General features: G+C 40.6%; 1 protein-coding gene across 1 annotated transcript in view; it reads right to left on the reverse strand.

Moving 5' to 3' along the window:
- Window positions 1-2904: 2904 nt before the first annotated feature.
- HS2ST1 (heparan sulfate 2-O-sulfotransferase 1) overlaps window positions 2905-19206 on the reverse strand; it is an 85109-nt gene continuing 68807 nt past the window's right edge. The window contains exons 3-7 of the mRNA XM_063136634.1: window positions 17193-17278; window positions 8986-9124; window positions 6505-6602; window positions 5159-5316; window positions 2905-3883 (exon numbers count right to left, since the gene is read on the reverse strand). Of these exons, the coding sequence (XP_062992704.1) occupies window positions 3657-3883; window positions 5159-5316; window positions 6505-6602; window positions 8986-9124; window positions 17193-17278 (708 nt within the window). The 3' untranslated portion in view covers window positions 2905-3656. The remainder of the gene's footprint in view (window positions 3884-5158; window positions 5317-6504; window positions 6603-8985; window positions 9125-17192; window positions 17279-19206) is intronic.

Raw genomic sequence — 19206 nt, forward strand, 5'->3', positions numbered from 1 at the left:
GGGTAAGGAGTTGGGAGAACATCAATGAAATTTGGGGCATGTTGTTGCTTCCCTTTTTAAACTTTATGAGGTAGTAGGGGTATTTTTTCTTGCTTTTAAACTTTAAAAAAAGCCTTGCTGGAATGCCCCTGGATCTACATTATATCATAATGGAATGTAGTTCCATAGACATTTCAGGAAGATCTGCCAGACCAGGAGACTGAAGAGAACCTCTCACTGCTATGAGGGGGCGACAACGTTTTTTTTAAAAAAAAGTTTAAGCAAGGAACACTTCTCTCCCACATTGTAACATTTCTGCACCAAAACAAGCACCAAGTGGTAAACCTTCCTCCACCCCCTGAAAATGTCTCCAAAGTTCTCCTACCCACCTTCATCTTCAGGGACATCTTCCCTACCTCCACAAAAGCTCAACCAAAAGGTTCAGCCCAGCTCTAACTGGGAATATTCTGGAAAACAAGGGGTTGTAAGAAAAGTATTTAGTGAAGAACAGGCAAATAAATGATTGCAATGAAGACCAGAGAATTTTAGCGATAAGGGAACAAGAAATAGTGAAATTATCCCAGGGGCCTAAACCCTGACTGCTGAGATTCAGAAAATGTGTCTCCATAGCTCCTCTCTACAGTTGTAAAGGACTAGAAATGGGCTTTTAACCTGTTTTTGCACTTTCAAAGCAAAATCATGTACAAAGAGAATATGAAACTGTCCTGGGTAAATCATTCCTTTCTAAACCTTGAAATACTATCAAAATGAACAGACTATACATGTCAGGTTTCTAGTTATTTTTGTAAATGTGCATGTGTGTTTAAGTGTTTAGATGCCTGTATTTCATTTTGTAAACAATAACACCTTTATTCAGTGCTCTCTTTAAACATAGTTTACAACCTCTTCAAAGAATAAAGTACAGATATTTTAGAAGAGAGGGTATGGTGTGCCTCATATTTTATCTTCCTTTCATTATAAATGCAACTATAAACTTTTCTAATTTCTTCCAGTATCTTTTAATATTGCAGCAGCCTCTTTCCACAACTGTACACTTCATACAGTTAATCAGAAGAACCAAACCATCATGAGAAACATTATCTTTCCCAACTGGAGTGGTACCTGATGATATTGTCACATTAAGTTGAATACATCCCAAGGAATTCCATTCATGACTTATGATAGCTAGGCTAAAACATACACAGCTGCTAGAGCATGTGCTTAAGATGAGCACTTGGGAAACATAACAGTGCCTTTCTACTTATATTATCCACTTACTGCCCACTTTTTTGTTTACTACACTGCCGGTGGAATCCTATGCATGTTTATTGAGAAGTAAGCCTCACTGAGTTCAATAGGGCTTAATCAACAATGCACATGATAGCAGCCTGAATATCTAAAATAAACCTGAACTGCCAAAGCTATTTTTATAGGCAGAGTACCTAATTAATATACACCCACTCCTTGTTTTGAGGACGTATCCACACAGTGGAGATTTTGCCAGGAATGGTAATCAATCCACGTCACGATGTCTGCACCTTGAGGATCCATACCGCAACTTCGGAAATAATTTCCACAGTCATACTTGAGTCTACGTGGTAACACTAGCTCACTCCATGCGATACTGACCCTTGTTTTTGAGGCACAACCTCAAACTCTCTTCCGAACACATAAGAATGTAATCAACAGGCCCACTACATTACCTTTAGCTTGGACAATGAACTTTTTAGTTGTGCTCTGAGCATCAACACCTGAGGTTGAACACATTTGGTTCACAAGTTTGCTATATTTTAGGTAACCAGTTGGTCCAATAAAAGTTTATTTCTTTTTCCTATGCCTCATTCAGTTGGACCAATGTAAGTACAAAACACTCTGGCTCATCAATACAGTGAAGAAACAAATAATATAATCAATGATGGCTAACTGAAAATGATGGCTATTATTAAATCTCGAAGAGAAAGGCAAAAAAAAAATACAGCAAATTAAAAGTTTTACTTAACAGTCTCTTTACCCTTTTATAATAGGATGTTTTTGGCATCAAAACATTCAGTTTATAAACAATTAACCTCTTTGTGGTTGTACAGCAGATACAAGATTTTGGTAAAGTTCCCCTATCAATACATCTACACTGTACTCCTAACACCTTATAGAATGTGAAGTTCAAAGGGTGGTCTACCTGAACTAAAAAAAATCTTCAAACTTTAATACTAATTTAAAACAAATCCAAATTGGCAAAAACATGTCCAGATAGGGAATATAAAGAACTGCACATTTTCTAGAATTGTGTTAAATGCAGAATTTTGTAATAGTGTCATGTCCCAGTATCTAGCTAACTGCTAAAGAAACCTCATGTATTTAAGTACAATAAGGTGCTAATCATGGCAAATGCAAGTTTACTGAAGTAACATAAGGCAGTTCCATGAACACATTGACGTCAATGTCTTTGTATCTCTCTTGGCCAGGCCACATGCTTCCGTTTTCCTTTTCCTTTTAAGCATGATAAAAGGATGCAGATTAAGTAGTTTTCTGTAAAGGAGGCTCCTGGACAGATACACTGTATATTTAAAGTTGTTGAGGTCATTGAAGTGCATTCTAGTGATGTCCAAGGGTTAACTCAAAACTGGAATTTGAACAGCAGATGGGATGCTTTTACTTCACATACAACAAAACTGGTGCCAAAACACATTAAACTAGTTACTTGTAACCTTTTGGTCCAAATACATAAAATATGCATTATTTACAGCATTTTTCTCCTTTTGCAAATGCAATGCTTTAAAACACATTATAAAGCACCTTAGTAAAAATATTCTACAGGTAAAAGTATCTAAATAGGAAAAACCCTAACCATACCACAGCTCACTAGTTGAGTCATAATATGGATTCACCAGTAGTTCTTTAAAATACAAATAATCCATGAAACAATAATACAGAATTCACAATTTGTTTTATATTGATGTGCAGGCAAAAGCCAGCTTCTTAAGAGAGCTTTCCCAACCTTCATGGGAAGTTCATTATTAAAGAAACACTGCCTTGATTTTCAGCCTTTTGACAATATCACAATGGAATTTGATTTTTTTGATTTTTTTTTTAAACACACTGATGATCAGTTCTAGTTTCTTAAAACGAAATCCCACATTTACAAATATGGGCAAGTCCAGCTGCAGCATTTTCTTAGCAGAACATGATTGAACATTCCAATGAATGTCATGTGATATGAATTCACAAGAACAAAGCACAAATGTCAGCCAGTTATTAACATTATTCATAAGTGTATACAACCCAAATCTCCACGTTGAGGCTAGGGAACCAACAGCTTGCTCTTCCCAGGAAGCTAAGTAAAGTAAGCAGTCCTATGAATCAAAAAGAGCATACAGGGAAGCCTTTCATCTTTATAGTTTCAGCTAGAATTGGTGTGTGATTAGTTTCTGTAAATATATATGTAGGCTTCTTCAGGTGTAGGGTAGTAACCTCTTTTGAGAATATTAAAGAAACCGAAGTGTATACTTTTGGATTACCAACATATCTAAGCAGCCATCTTCTTCGAGCAACCATAGTTCATTCTACTGAGCTGAAGACTGAAGTGCCTCAGTTTGTTTATCTGCAATCTATACATTGGGGCCGAGAATAAGGATGTGGCCACAAGGTTTAGTTCCTTAGCCTAAAAATATGCATTGTTCTTAGTTCGACTTAGGGTAGATCTTTTCATAGAAAAAGTTTTGTGCCAGAATATATAGTTCTCCATCTTTTTCCCGAACTGCATGTGCTCTGACAAACTGAAATTGCTCCAGTGCAAATTCATAGAACTCATTCTCCATTTTCCATATTTCAGACTGCTGCAGTTTTGCAATGGTTTCTTTTGTGGGGAGCTTTTTCTCCGTTGTCTTCCTAAGATGAGACTTCTTGCCTAAAAGCAAAATATGAAGTCATAATTACACTTTCACTTATAGCCTGAATACTCCCAGAAGTGCACAACAGAGACCAACGTTTATTTGTGTATATACACATGCGCACGCACGCACACATACGCAAAGAGTATTCTTTAGTCAGCAGGATGCTAAATGGGAATAGAAAGTGACTTAACTTGGGCCAAGATTTATTAAGCTTCTGGGACTGAGAGACTGGAAGCCCTGACATTAAACATAAATGCACTTGCATTAGTGTACTCTCAGAGTGCACATTCCTCCCACTGTTTAAAGGGCTTAATTATTGAAACCATAAAGAGGAAGTGTTTGCATAGGGAACTGCATTTCCTCACATCACATCCATTTAAGATATCTGTTTCAATCATGATTAATGCCATTTGGAAATTCAGTACTATTGATAATAAAGTTAATAAAAACACAGGCTACATACCAATCGGGCACATAATTTGTTTTACAGAATTTCCAGCAAGTTCTCTCATGACATCAGCGTTTTAGCTGAACATTTTCCTCCTTAAAAGCAAGGGGCAATCAAGACATTCTGGACACATTGTAGGAATATGCCATTAACAACACAATATACGTCTCAAATACACACAGCGTTGTCTATATCTTCTCTCCATTGAAGCCAGTTCCCAAGGTTCCATCATATTCTAGTATAACTAAGATATAGAATCCAGAATTAAGAGAGGAGTAGGTTTGATTCTCAATAGTCACTGGAGTCCTTAAACCTTACCAAAGCAAGCTGGTCAGCAGGGATAGGTACTATGCCTGTGGCCAGTGATACCACCCATCAATGATCATTCAAGTTTTTATTTGGTGTTAAAGATAAGGGGAAGATAAATCCAGCCTGACCCCCAAATCCTTCTAAAAAATGGTCTTGGACTACTGATCAACTTCCTGATACAAGGCAGGAAGCTTTCCAACACACACAACTATTCTGACACTCACTGACTACGGACCCTTCTCCCACCACAGTGAAACTGGCTGGTATCTGGAGGTCAACATGGACATTGCTGTGCTGTTCATACTTCATCTGGCTTTCAGCTACAGGTAGTGAGTATGCCCAAGAGGAAACTGGAAACAGCCACTGGAATTGTTATGTACCGACATGGATAATCAATCTGTCAGGAATAACAAATTTGACTATTGTCTCAGAAAACTGCTCATTCATATCCTAAAGGATCATGTGAAAGAGTAAACCTTTTTTTTAAAAAAAAAAGAAAAGATGATGACTTAGGAGGTGGCTATTTAAATACCTGTGCGGTACAGTTCTGTAGCACCCCTGAAGAAGCGGGGCAAAGCTGCCTCCAGCAACATAATGAAGTCTTCAAGTTCTTCTGTAACTCCCACTAGGAAATATTCATTAATCAAGTTGTATTTGGCTTGTTCCAAAGCCCATCTGCTTCCCACATTCCTAAAACGATAAAAAGTAATTACAGGAAGGTTTTGATGTCTGCCAAGAATTTTGGTTCCCTTCATTTAGATATTCTCACACCAGGCTAAAAGAATGGTTTAGCTGTTATCTTTGCACAGGCAAGAAAACAAAGTTTCAGCCACACACATTTTTAATTTCCTTTGCTTTTTTCCCTACTCCCCACTTTTTGCTCTCTTCATTGCCTAGGTTAGATGTCAAAAGATTTACAGCTCTGATTTCTAACTTCTTGATAACAGTAATGCCTTTTTCAAGTGTGCTCTGCACTATTCAGTGTGAAAAGTTTTGCTGTTGTACCAAACTTTTCAAGAGTATCACTTTTGACATGGCATAAAAATAGAAAATGAAAGGCACATTTGAGCTTTGCACCAGCCATCCACAACAGAGTACAGAATATTTGCATTTTAGCAAGACTGCTTTATAAGAGGACAAACGAGGGAGATTTAAGGTTTATGGAATGGTTAAGTATTCATACGGCAACTCATACTTTGCAAGTACTTGCTCATGCCTTGTATCAAATAAACAGAAAAAATGACCATATACCCAGTTCTCCCCTACACAGAAATACAGTGTAGGAAATTCATCACACCTGAGACGGCCTTCAGACACAGCATGTTAGGGACAGCATTATTTTGATTAAAAAAAACCCTCTCATGTCCATCCATTTTTCTCCTACTGATAACTTGAGCCAAATTACTGGACAAGTCAACTTCTAAATTTCAATGTCCTGAGCACTTTCAGAAAGGAAATGGTTCAATTGTGGTGCACACATATGTCCATCCATATTTATGTGATAGTTGTCATAAAGTCTATTTCCTTAGCTAAAAAGGCTGGATTTAGTTCTTGCATGCCGAATATGTTTTCTACTTATATAATTTCTATCAATCTGTACAGGAAAAACAATCTCTTACTTAAAAGAGCTTTTAATCAGACATTAACACGGGGGGGGGGGGGGTTGAAAGGAAATGTACAGCTTCGTTTGAAAATGGTTGTCAGTCTCCTGTAGTGTGCAAAACTATATTGCTGTTTGGCACTTTGGACGACAACCACCAAGTACACTTGTTAATTGCAGATATGTTCTAAACTTCTGCTATGCATTCTGATTTGCTAGATGCAATTCACATTAATAATGTATTTGATCTGCAACTTAAGCCAGCTTCATATTCTCACCAGCACTCAGAACTGTGGCCACAAAAGAACGGAATTTGAAGCCAGAGTTTCTCAGGGGCGCAATCTGAGCCTCCAGCTGCTACACATTCATCAAAGGTCTGGAACAAAGACAAAAATTCAAGAGTGAGCTTAAAATTTCCATCTTGCATATCAAACTTCTTAATGTGGTTATGTTGCTAAATGAATGTAGGCTACGAGTGCATTACTTCACAATAAGTTCGTAAGAGGCCCATTTCCACAACTAGGCCTGCATGTGTTACCCATGCTTGTGAGTCAACCTGTGTTGATTTGCAGTTGTGGTACCATACAATGAGATAGTCGACGGCAAACACAGAACTCTATGCAATGTGGCTTTTGTATGGTGTTCAAAGAGCAACAATTACAGTGACATGCAAAAAGCTGAGCCACGTTTTGTTCAGTGGAAGACATTAGTATTCACAACTGTCTCAGCACATGGTATCTTTGGCTAGAAATGAATAGTGTGATTCACAATGGCCTATTATGTGCTATGAATGTAAAAAGAAAGTGTCCATTTTAAAATCACTTGGATTATATTTAAATAATTTAAATATTACTTATATTGTATCTACAAAAGCAAGTCTGTCAGAAAGTTAGTCATATTGCTACTACTGCAGCACAACATGCTAGAATTGAAAATTAATTCTGAAGACTTCTATGCAAAAGTTAGTCCACTTGCTGGACAAGTTTCTGGTGCTGTTGGAGCAGAACCACAGCAGAAATTGCACAGCAATGAGAGAATACCCAGTGAAAGGCTTGAGTTGCACAGGAAGTTTTGTATCACTTTTATCACAATGGCGCCAGTGTACATCAAGTGAATTTGTCCACAGGCAGTGATCTTAGACCAGCGTTAAGAATGCTGAATGATCAACTTGGTCAGAACCGAGCCTACCTGCTTCCTGCCAGCAAACTGCACAAGTATGGTTACTAGCAGTAGAGCCTTTAAAACTGTATTCTGTTGTTCCAGCACAACAGTGTAGCAGTACATAGTACAAACCCATAGTAGAATATATATGCTATACAGAGGAAGGCAACTGCTGAATGCCGCTGGAGTGATATTGAAATTGGAATATCTGAACTGTAGATTGCTCTAGTGCAAATATGGCTTTAAATGAGGAGCAACATGTGGGTTGGAACTTGGTCTGCTCTGTGTCCTCATATTTGCTCTGTAGAACTAAAATGCTGGAGAGCTGCATGTATCGGCATGCTACAAACCTCTAAGGCAGTGCTAAGACTTGATACATATAGTTACTATGGGCAAACGTAAGAGGAAGGCTCAATACAGTGCAACTGTACCAACATGGAAGACATTCAATTACTTTCTCGACAGCTTGCATATTTGTAGATTATCTATTATGTTGGGGTATGTATGTGTGCTCGAACTGTGTTAGTATAGTTGTGCATGTACCCAAAAAAGCAGACACCCAATCACCCGTAGGTGAACTCCCTTTCATTCAAGCCATCTACCAATGCTATCATGAATTTATACAAGCAAAACTCTGCTTAGGATCTCAAAATAAATTTCAGATGTATTTCAAGTACATTACGAATGTTGTACATTTGTAGACGTTATTAAACTTAGGGCAAACTCATAGCTGGATAAGAAAGTATTAGCTCAAATACTCAAGTCAGATATGCTTGCATTATTCTGTTTGAATATTCTGGTTTAGGGTGATGGCGATAGCTTTTCATATTAACTGTGGCAAATCTCTGGATAACTGTACTAAGGAATGATTGACTGTGCAAGCCAACCCAGATGAATTTTAAATCTAAGAAATTTAAGATGTCGTGATTGTTATTGTATCGGTTTTATATGCTCATTTAATCAGTTTTATGTATTTGATTTATACTATATTGTTGTATTTAATGTTGTTCCCCACCTCAATCCAGAGGGAGAGGTGGGAAATAAATAAATAAATGGATGATGATGATGATGATGGTGATGATGATGATGATGATTGCTAGTATGATAAAGTTTGGAGGATACCAGTCTGTGATGCTCCCAAGTACATGGCAGGAATTTCTCGTTCCCACATCTCCAAGTCAATTCACAGCAATTCATCATAATTCAGTCTTTACATAATTTAAATTGGGTTGAATACAACCACCCCGCCCCATGCTCTTCTCATGGAATCCGAGTCCCTTCCACCTGTTAATAGAAGGGGGGAATCTTTGATGGGTCCTCTGGTGACCCTCTCCACCAAACAATGTGGGAGATGGCATGGGGGGATGCAGAGAGGATTGGTGAAAATCACTTCCATCCCCCCATCTGTTGAATCAAAGATTCTTGCATTCATGGAAGACTCCTGTTGTGAATGAAATGTCAACTTTTGATCCCCAATCCATTATTTTGAGGGGGGGGGATTCCTTTTGAAATTTTCCATTTGCTGTCTATGAGCAAATGGACAGCATCTGTATAGTTAAGACTAAGCCATGAACAAAGCTAGCAAGATGTACTTTTACTTTTTTATCCCCTTGCTTTCGCCTTCGGAGTCCAGGCCTGTAATCGTCACCAAAGCGCAGGAAGTAATAATAAGACACTAGCCGTTCTATAGGATCTCTTATAACATTGATGTATATTGGTTTCTTTTTAATGCCAAATCTGAAACAGAAAACATAATCAATTGACAAATCAAAGCATTTCCTGCATGATGTAAAAGTGGATCTAGGGTCATGTTTGTTTCAAATGAGAGTTTCATTTTGTCATATTAAGGCAGTCAGGAGGAACAATGAGAAGTAAGCAATACATTTTCTGTTTTAAAGATCTTAAATAATATACAAGTGTTAGATGTTTTTCAAAGAAAAGTCACCAAACCTTATCCTAATACATTCCATTTGGCTATATTTTAAACATGCATATTTAATATTTACATATATTCATTCAGTTTATTTTGTCTAAGTATTATCAGCAGAAGTCCTTTCTGGTATTTCTGCTTCCAACAGATGCAACCTTTTAAAACTATGTTTTGTAACAAAGAAGATAATGCAGCTGATGTGACCACAATGACCAGATGGGGGAAAGGTATGAGGATGAGGGAGATGGTGAGAAACTGCTTTTGCTTTTCCAACGTCCTGTTGGAAAAGCAGAAATGATGACTACACTTTGTGCCAACTGTTAGCTATGAAAGCGATTAACTACTAGCTCAATTCAGCAACAGAATTTTTTGTAAAATTGGGAAAACTGAATTTTTTGTGCCATAAACTTCTGTTTTCCCAGCATCATGGAGGGCCTTCCTCATTTTAGGATGGAACCTCCTTCTGGAAGGAGTAGGTAGGGTCATTTAGCAAGTCTTACCTCTCCAGGGGAAGGTTCTGGTCCCCCTGACCGGTGCTGTTCTGATTCCCCCTGAACTCCCCCTCAACCCCCTGCTGAAAAATGGTGGCAGCAATCAGCAAGCACTGCTGGAAAAGCTAAGCTGCAACTTTATCTTAAAAAACAAACAGTGAACAACTTGTACTAAAAGACAAGGAGAAACACACAGAATAGGGAACACACAGCAACTTGGCACCAAAGAACGTGCCCAGGATGCCTTGCCCCCTCCCCATGTTGGGTGCTGGCAGAAGCTTCTAATTTAATGAAAAAATTATCCTTGAAGAAAATGAGGGGGTGGGACATCCCTCCATGATACTCAGAGGACAGAAGTTCAGAGTTAGAAAATGCCAGCTTGACTGTTCGGCGCTCCAGCCACTTTATACTCCTTTTGGTTGTCATCTGGTACAAAGTGCTCTGTGTCACCTTGTCCTTCAGGTGAGCTCCTCAGCCATGCAGACTGGCATTGATGGGGAGCACAGTCCTGTACTGTTCCTCCAGATTCATTCCATCCAGCAGTCTGCCTGAATGCAGCCACCAATCCAGCTCCCAGCTGACCTGTATTGATAGTGAGATCGGTAAGGACACTTGATGGGCTACCAAAAGTTGGTAGTGGAGAAGCACTTCTTGTAACTCCCTGGGATGAAAATGAGACCAACCAGAAATAATGCCATGAGTACAAATCTCAGCAGGAAATGGTCTGACCATGACAATGGGGTTCCTTGGACACCCCCTTATTTTCAGACTAGTCATCTAAAAGCAAAAACCAAATCAAGAATACATTCTGCTTCAGGTGTTAGGCCAATAATAAGCTGAGACAGCCCCAAGGTTGTCACGGAGGCTGGGAAATCCTGAGCTGGAGCTTCAGAAACAGAAATTAAAGTCACCCAGAGCCACCATCCTGAGTTCCTCCAGCACCACTTCAGCCAGGTAAGTCAGGGAGGCCAATACATCAGCAGCATTCCCAATCTGTTTCTGTGGCCTAACTCAGATGCAACCCCTCAAGGCCTGCTTCAAGATGGTTTCCTGTTGAAACATATTTGGGCAAGGTTTCTCCTCCTCCTCCAATTCCCCTGACTCTGAGTCCCCTAAGTCCATGGAAACCTCTGAAGGCTTTGTGGCTCTGTATTGTTCCCCTTTGCCATGCTTCCTTTCCTCCTTATTTGTCCTTATCCTGAATTTTATGTCTTTTGGAATGATAACGTGGTGACACAAGAGCTGGGGTCAAATCCCAGCTCTTGGACGACTGACAGTCTGATGAGGAATCCTTGAAATGGGATCTGGTAGTGTTTACACTTGATTTATCTCTCGTCTGGAATTTTTTTTGTTTTTGGGAAGATTCATTTGCCTTACTAGGAGGTGGGATAGCCCCACCCCTTTTGCTAGGAATTCCTGGATCTTCTGAGACACCAGTTCTTTGATCTAGTCCGAGAACTGTGGGAAGGATTCCTGACCAGGCAGTTGCTGGTTTTGAGCAGGGAGTCGAACTACTCACCCCTGCTTCTTTCTGGTTGGGTGCCAAAATCACTGTGTGACTTTACAGCACACCCACCCACACACCAGCCTGTTGCTTATGCCACACCAGAATTGGATCTCCCCATTGCTCTATTCTGCTGATCTGCAGTGCTCTTGTTTCCCCTCCCTACCCTGTGTTGGGGTGGAAGTCAGGAAGACCCATGTTGGCGTCTCCTGGGTGACTGTTTGGGACTCCTTTTGGTCTCTGGAGTCCAGGATGTCACAAAAGGCCGCACGCCCCCATGCCACTTAGAAAGCTCTTGCTGTGGCCGAAGTTGACACTGATTTCTTTCGTAGCTGTGCTCCGGCTGTTTGGGAGGTCCTTGCCTGCTGGAAAGGACTGGAGACACTAAGGCTGCAAGGCCGAAGAGAATGAACTCCTTCCTCCCCTCAGTAGCAATCCAGTAGAGAAAGCAGCATGGGTGGGTGGGTGGGAGAAAGAGCAAAGAGAAAAGATGGAAAGAAAAAGAAGCTAAAGAGAGAGAGAAATTTAAATGCCACACTAGAGGTTAGGTCCTTAGGCGTTCCAACCTGACCCCACCACTCTGGCTCACTAGGCAGGGCTGGTTTGGGGGATCAGGACAGCTCCTCCACTGGAGAGAAAAGACTTGTTAGATGACCCTGACTACATGCTCAAGGAAAAGGCTCCATCCTGAGGTGAGTAATGCCCTTCGTTAGGCCAAGAGAAGAGTTTAGCCCTTTGGTTGTCAGTACCTATAAGAACACCAGAACAGCTATGCTTGATCAGACCAAAGGTCCAACTAGTCCAGCAATCTAGTCACACAGTGGCCACCCAGCTGTCCACGGGAGACCCACAAGCAGGACCTAAGTGCAACAGCACCCTCCCACCCATGTTCTCCAGCAACTGGTGCACACAGGCTTACGGCCTCTGATACCGAAGGTACCATACACCCATCAGGAGTAGTAGCCATTGATAGCCTTCTCTTCCAGGAATTTGTCTTATCCGTTTTAAAGACATAAAAATTGGTGGCCATCACTATGCCTTTTGATAGCGAATTCCATAGCTTGACTATGCGCCGTGTGAAGAAGTACTTTCTGAATCTCCCGCCAAGTACCAATGTTGTACTTCAGACATTTTGCACAATGACACTGTGAAGACTTAAGCATAATTCTTAAACATTTTATTTATCTATTTCCATGTATCGCCTACTTGCCTTTTAAAAAATCCCATGGCAGGTAACAACGTAATGTCTTAATGATACCGTTATCGTCTTCTATATAGCACCATTAATGTGCATTAGACACACAACTTTTGAAGGGACATGAAGAGGGAGATTTGTTTTTTATCTGCAGCTCCAGTTGGGTTCTGACACAGAGCTTGTCTCTATGCTAGGGTGGTAAGCCTTTGCACACTAATTACCACCATGGTTCATAGGCTAAGTAAGCGTGGCCTGCTGGTTGGATATGCCCTGCACCTTGTACTGAATACTGCTGATTTAAGCAGAACATGATTAATATACTGTATGGCAAGAACTACAAAGATGTTTTTAAAGTTTCTGATGAGGTTCATAAGACTCTGTTCTCCCCACGCTTTTTATTGAATGTTCCAGTTTTCCTGAAGTGCAAAAACAAATTTCTGTTGTTTAAAGAAATATGACAATCAATTATATGCAAAGAATATCCATCAAAAGTAGTCTGTTAACCCCAGGCTTCCAAAAATAGGGCTTTGAAATACAGTTTCAAAGCTTGAGCACTTGACTGACAAGAGCAGGTAAATGTTTTTAAATTCTTCCCTGTGGGTTACCCATGTTACTGCAAAGCTGGCAAGGCAACGGAACAGGCTAAAGGTGTCCAGGAACGGACACTTACCACAACAGCTCGGATCATTTCAGCCTTGTTTGCTTTGAGGATGTTGACAGAGTGCTTGAGGTTGTGGAGGTCATATTTTGTTTAGATCCCTGCCCAATCTGGCTGGTTAAGGACACTTAAGCAAGAGCTTAGAGGCCCTGTCTCCCCTTTGGGAGGGGAGGATTTGCCTTTTGTTGAAGGCAGGCCCCACCAACTCCTGACTAAACAGCCTTCAAACAGGGATGTTTTACAAAGCTTTCAAGAAGTCCCAAATCTCCCCCTTTTAGCGAGGGTAATTAAACACGTGGTAGCAGAGCAACTGTATGCAAAGCTGGATGACACATCCTTCCGCAACCCACTTCTAATTAGGGGTAATATCCAATGGTGCTTGCATGCCAGCAGGACCCACTGCTAGCACAATGGGGAGGTAGCTGTTCTTAAAGCAAGTGGAAACACACATTTCTGGAATGGGGCAGGCCAGCAGAGCTCACACAAGGAAATTCTACTCACCTGTCCTGATCCAGAAACGAGCGCTTCTGATTGCTTTAGGCAACGCTAACTTCCCAGTTGGTTCTGCTGGCACAAAGGAATGAGCAGCAGCAGTATCGGATACTGCTCCAGTCCTCCAACCCAGTTACAGATCTGCGTTGCTACTGCTCTCGATTCTATTGTATTTATTTGAAACTGCCTCAAGTTTTGAAGAGGTGGGGTATAAATGTGACAGGCACTCACTAGGCTTAAAGTTTCCATTATGACCAGGAAGGGAAAGAGGTGAGGCAAGGCCTGGGCTGAGCCTATTCCTCTCCTTCCCATAAGCAGAGGTGACAATAACACATCCAGGGAGGCAGAGCTGCTGCCATCATGGAGAGAGAAGGTGAAGTGAAGCCTAATGCCACCAGCATCCATCATATCTCTTGTGCCCCATAATGGGAGAAGTTCAATATATGCCTCCTCTCCCTCCCTCACAGTGGATATAGATGAATAGGTACTATCTCAATCCCTAGGGAAAGCAGAGCAAGTTGTTCCTTCAGGTTTTCCACACACACATGTAGCACAAATTGGACACAAAACCCATCCCGCCCCCCACCCCCTGGCATTTCTCCAAGGTAAACAATGAATCATAATGGAACTCTGTAGGCCAGGTGTGTTGGAACACATGTTGGACTGCAACTCCTGTGAGCCCTAGCCAGCATAGCCAATGACGATGGATCATGGGAGTTGCAGTCCAACAACATCAGGAGGGCTACAAGTTGTCCACTCCTGCTGTAAGAATTCCACTGCCCATTTGACAGATAATGGCACTAGATAGCCAGAGTAAAGTAATGAATGGTGAATTAAAAGGAACAAAATGACGAAGAAGCAATATGAGGTTTTGGCGTCTATCCTCTTTGGTCAAATTTCTAAAAGATTCTACTACCACTGTTTACAGAATTTTAAGAGAATGTATACTGAATCAAAGGATTATGCTAGAGTTTATTAAGGGGGATGAATCTTTGCTGAAAGAATGTACACTTCTCAACTGCAAAAAACAACAGCACAAGTTCCTTTCGTATATCGCCAAGAGCAAGCACAGCACTCAATATATTATTTTAATAAAGAAAACCACAAATATAAGAAAGCAAGCTGTTGGTGGTAGGGGGAAGAGAGAATAAATCATTTAGGTGAAAGGGTAACAAACAGAAACACAAGGATAATGCAGCCCTGGAGGAAAATATGCATATGAATGAAATTTGTAAAATTGCTTAGCTGCCTTTCTTGTGGTAAAATGATTTTAGACTGAAAAGTTATACTGCCTACAAAATGTTTTAAGCTTTATTCTATGAATAATGTATAGAATAGAGTAACACTTACCTAGCAGTTCACAAGGTTATTATTTCATTATGTATTCAACACAAGAGGTTTATTAATATAGCATTTTGCACTTCTGAATTTGGAGGAAGCAAGGCAATTTTACGTTCAAGTTTCCTTTTTGAGATTGAAGTTTGGCAATGATTTTTGTGTGTGCAATATTTCAACGTGGAAACTTTTTACCTGCTGTTGTAGCCTTCAGCGCTCTTTACCTGGTATTACATTGCACGGATAAAGAGGTGCTTTATACACAATAAGCAACTTCTGATGTCCCCATTTTTCCTCATGCTTGTCACAACAAATGCAATAAGGTGGATTCCAGGATTTTCATATACTCACTCTGTAAACGACCATGCTTTCAAATTCATCACAGCTAAGCAACCAAGGGGGAGAACCATACAAGTTGAGGGAGTTTGGATGAAATATGGAATATTTTCAACCCCACTCATGCCATTCTTGTAATGAGTTTCCATTGTATGGGCAAATCCATTCTCTATAAGCCAGAGCATGGGTAGGTAACCTAGTGCCCCCTTAGATGCTTTGGACCACAACTCCCATAAATCCCTGCTAGCCTGGCCAATGGCCAGGGATTAAGAGAGTTATAGTAAAAACAACTGGTGGGCATGAGATTGTCTAACTCTGGACTAGAGTAGGATGATCCTCAAGACGTCTAGATAGATTTCATGCTAATCTATTTCAGATGGGCAGAATCGGAGAGTGAAGAGTCTACAGAGGGATGGTATTAATAGTGATGAACTCCCTGCAATCCAATGGACCTGCTTTTGGGGTTGGGGGAAACTTCTGGCACTACTGTTAGTGCTCCACATCCAATTAGGCATTCGGGAAACTTCTGTTCAAATGTGGCCTAACTGGGAAAAAGCAAATGCAAATGTTTCAGCGAAAGCCTAATCTCACAACACTGACCAGTATAGCTTCCAGCAATCACACATTAGTAGGCATTTAGAGAGCCATTTTTTACTACTCAGTGATTGGCCTACACTATACAGTGTGAAGACATATAATAACGTATGCCAAGAGGCAAGAAATCTGATAGCACTAAGCCAAAGAAATCATTGCCTTTACGCAGCAAACCTGAACAGATACCAACTGATATTTAAACAGAGGATCTCCCTCCATGTATCTGGAATGTTAGGAACTAGAGCTACTGTTATGTACTAATCTAACTGGCCCAAATACTAGCACTGAAAGAGAGCCATACTACATCGGAGTACCACTCCAAAGCAAGTCTGCTCTGAGTTACTAAAACACTGCAAAAACATTTGATTCCAATATGTTGATTCAAAGGGAAGCTTTAAAGCTTAGTGTGGGGGATATTCCACTTCACAGTTTGAAAGCTCAAAGAGGTGCGATGAATGGTTTGATCACACAGTAAGAAGAAAAAAAATATGTTGCCTCGTTTTCATAACCTGCCGAATTACCAGGTCACTGTGGGATGGATGGATGGGTATGTCCACCTTGCTAGTGCTTCAAGTCAAGTAGGGCAGACTGGGAAGGGGGGTGGGAAGTGTCCAGAATGATTGTCAAGCCTCCTGGGGTTCTCTTGTATGGTATGGTGGAGCCAGTCCATGGAATCTAAGATTTCTGGAAATACAACTTCTACTAATAAAGCCTGTGTAGGAGGGCAGGGGGTCACTACCAAGGTTTGGGGAAGGAGTGGCATGAACAAATTAGCACTACTTGGAAGACAATGAAATTCAGTGAATCTTAACTTCTGCACTACTTAAAGGACTATAACCACAAAGGAGGGGAGGGGTACTGACTATTTTATCTGATTTGCTGCCCAGAAAGACTCCTCTGGAGTAAAGAAGGATGTGGGGATATGTAGCAATTATATTCTTGTTCTCTTGAAGCACACAAGCGCTATGATTTCCTAGACTTCGTGGTCACCAAAGCATGTTAGCAGGAAAGGAAGGTGCATGTCTATGAAGTACTGGATTACATGAATTAGCAGTCAATAATGTGAAAGGAGGAAAGATAAAGCTGTACTAAAAGTAAGCTGGAAAAAATGGGTGTGGAGAGTTTCACACAGTGCAATTTCTTATCTTGGCCATTAGAGGGCAGTAAAATCTAAAGAGAATCAGAGTACTACTTGAACTAAAATGCAACTGACAAGGAAATATTTCACATTCAAATTGCTACAAACTAAATTGTTTGTTGAATAGCTTACTTCGCAAAATCCAAGAAGGATATATGTCCATGATAGAACCCTGGTTTCATCTCTTTCCAGGAAGTTACATTCTTCACAAATCGTACCTGGAAGGGAAATAAAAGTTTCTGCAGTGTTTAACAAAAAACAACAATTTGCAATCGAGAGAAATAATCTGTTACTAAGTGATGCAACTCAGCTAGTGTAGCATGTGATAAAAATTCACGCTCCATTTTGAACAGTTCTCGATATACATCTATGTTCATTCACATTGATACAAAGGCTCAAAGGCTCAAAATTGTGTATCCTTTCAGTAACCCTTATGAACAGAAAGGTGGGCCCACATCATCCCTTTATTACAGCTGTATGTCCAAGGAGGGGGGACGCAGAGGGGCTGAAAAAATAGTGGCTTGCGTAAAACCACCAGATTACCTTTAACAATAATGTATACTAATAAGTATAGCAGAACTCAACATTTAAAAATGCGAGTCTGTTCTATGGAGCGAGTCATTTATAAAAGGTGTGTTAAAAGTCCTTCTCTTGGTGTCATTTCTCCAGTTCTCCCCTATGAGCTCCCTGGTGGCCTTTGGCAAGCCACCATTTCCTCAGCTCCCCCACCTGCAACAAACTGCTGAAGTGCTCCTGTTCAGGTTTCCAGACATTCCATTCCTCCCTCTCCCTGGTCATTTCCACACACACACCTTTTAGTCAGCCAGCAGTCTCAGGTCACTGAACATGATCAGTCCTCACTGGGCCGATCATGATCCCCCCCAAGTGGATGCTGCGTGGCATGGAGGACGCCATTTTGGTTACCAGCATTCAGAAAACTGAGTCTGATATTAGCAGATATGATATTCAGAAGGTATCAGAGTGTCTCAAAACAAATGGAAGGTCCCAGCAAGATGTCACCTTTGAGCATTTACCACTTAACCAAGTGAGGCATCCAAAAAGGCCGTTTGACTTATTTGATGGGTGAAGAAATCTGAATACCTCAATTTCAGAAACTAATACACACATAAGTAGAGCACAAGACATATGGCCTTGACAATAAAAGCAGAAATGTCTGACTACACTGCTCTCTTAAATGAGCAAAGAACCCTATATTCAAGATGGTAATTGGTAATTCTATAGTATAGTACGGTACGGTACAGTACGGTATGGTATATAGGGGGTGGGAGGAGAGAGATCACACACCCACACTTACAACACAAACCTCTCATAAGTTATCATAAAACATTTTATCATTGAGCATACATATAAATCTGATTACGCTTCCCAGACTACATTAGATATAAGAGACATATATAAATATCTACAGTAGATGTACTCTGACATTAAAAAGTGGTGATGTCAGCTGCAAGAAAAAATAGCAGTACAAGAGGTCACTGGTTCGTACGATCAAACAGCCCACAACCATGGCTTGTCGTTTTGTCCAAACTTGGCAGGGATGGGTTGTATGACGGTTAAACAACCCTTGCATAACCTATGGATCGTTTTAAGGTTACATGTGAGTTGTTTAACTCTTGCACAACCCACCCCCGCTTGGTTCAGAAGACACAACAAGTTGTGGTTCCATCTTGAATATTCAAAAGTCGGCATGTGCTGACATGCACCGCAACCCACCATGGGCCATGATCATGTGAACCAGGTCAGAGATTAAAAATCATCTTCATACCTTAACACTTTTCTTGAATGGTATCTTAAATCTGACTGACATCAAAAGGCTTGAAACATTCTTACGGTATGGGAGTTGGTAAAAAGTGGTTCTAATGATGTGATATGGAAGATCTAGGCATATTAATGACTCAAAAGCATTCCAAAGATGACAACCAAGATGACTAGACAAAATGTAACTACAGTGATCAAGTTCCAAGCTCCCAAAGGCCACAGATCCTGTGAATCACTGTTAAGATTCAATTTCACTGGACTCACATATCCCCAATACCCAACTGGAGATTCTGCAGGATGGGGCATAGCTCATGAGCAGAGCATCTCTTTTGCATGCAGAACGTCCCAAATTCAATCCCTGGCATCT

The sequence above is a fragment of the Elgaria multicarinata genome, chromosome 1 (assembly GCF_023053635.1).
Source record: "Elgaria multicarinata webbii isolate HBS135686 ecotype San Diego chromosome 1, rElgMul1.1.pri, whole genome shotgun sequence".
NCBI classification, from domain to species: Eukaryota; Metazoa; Chordata; class Lepidosauria; order Squamata; family Anguidae; genus Elgaria; species Elgaria multicarinata.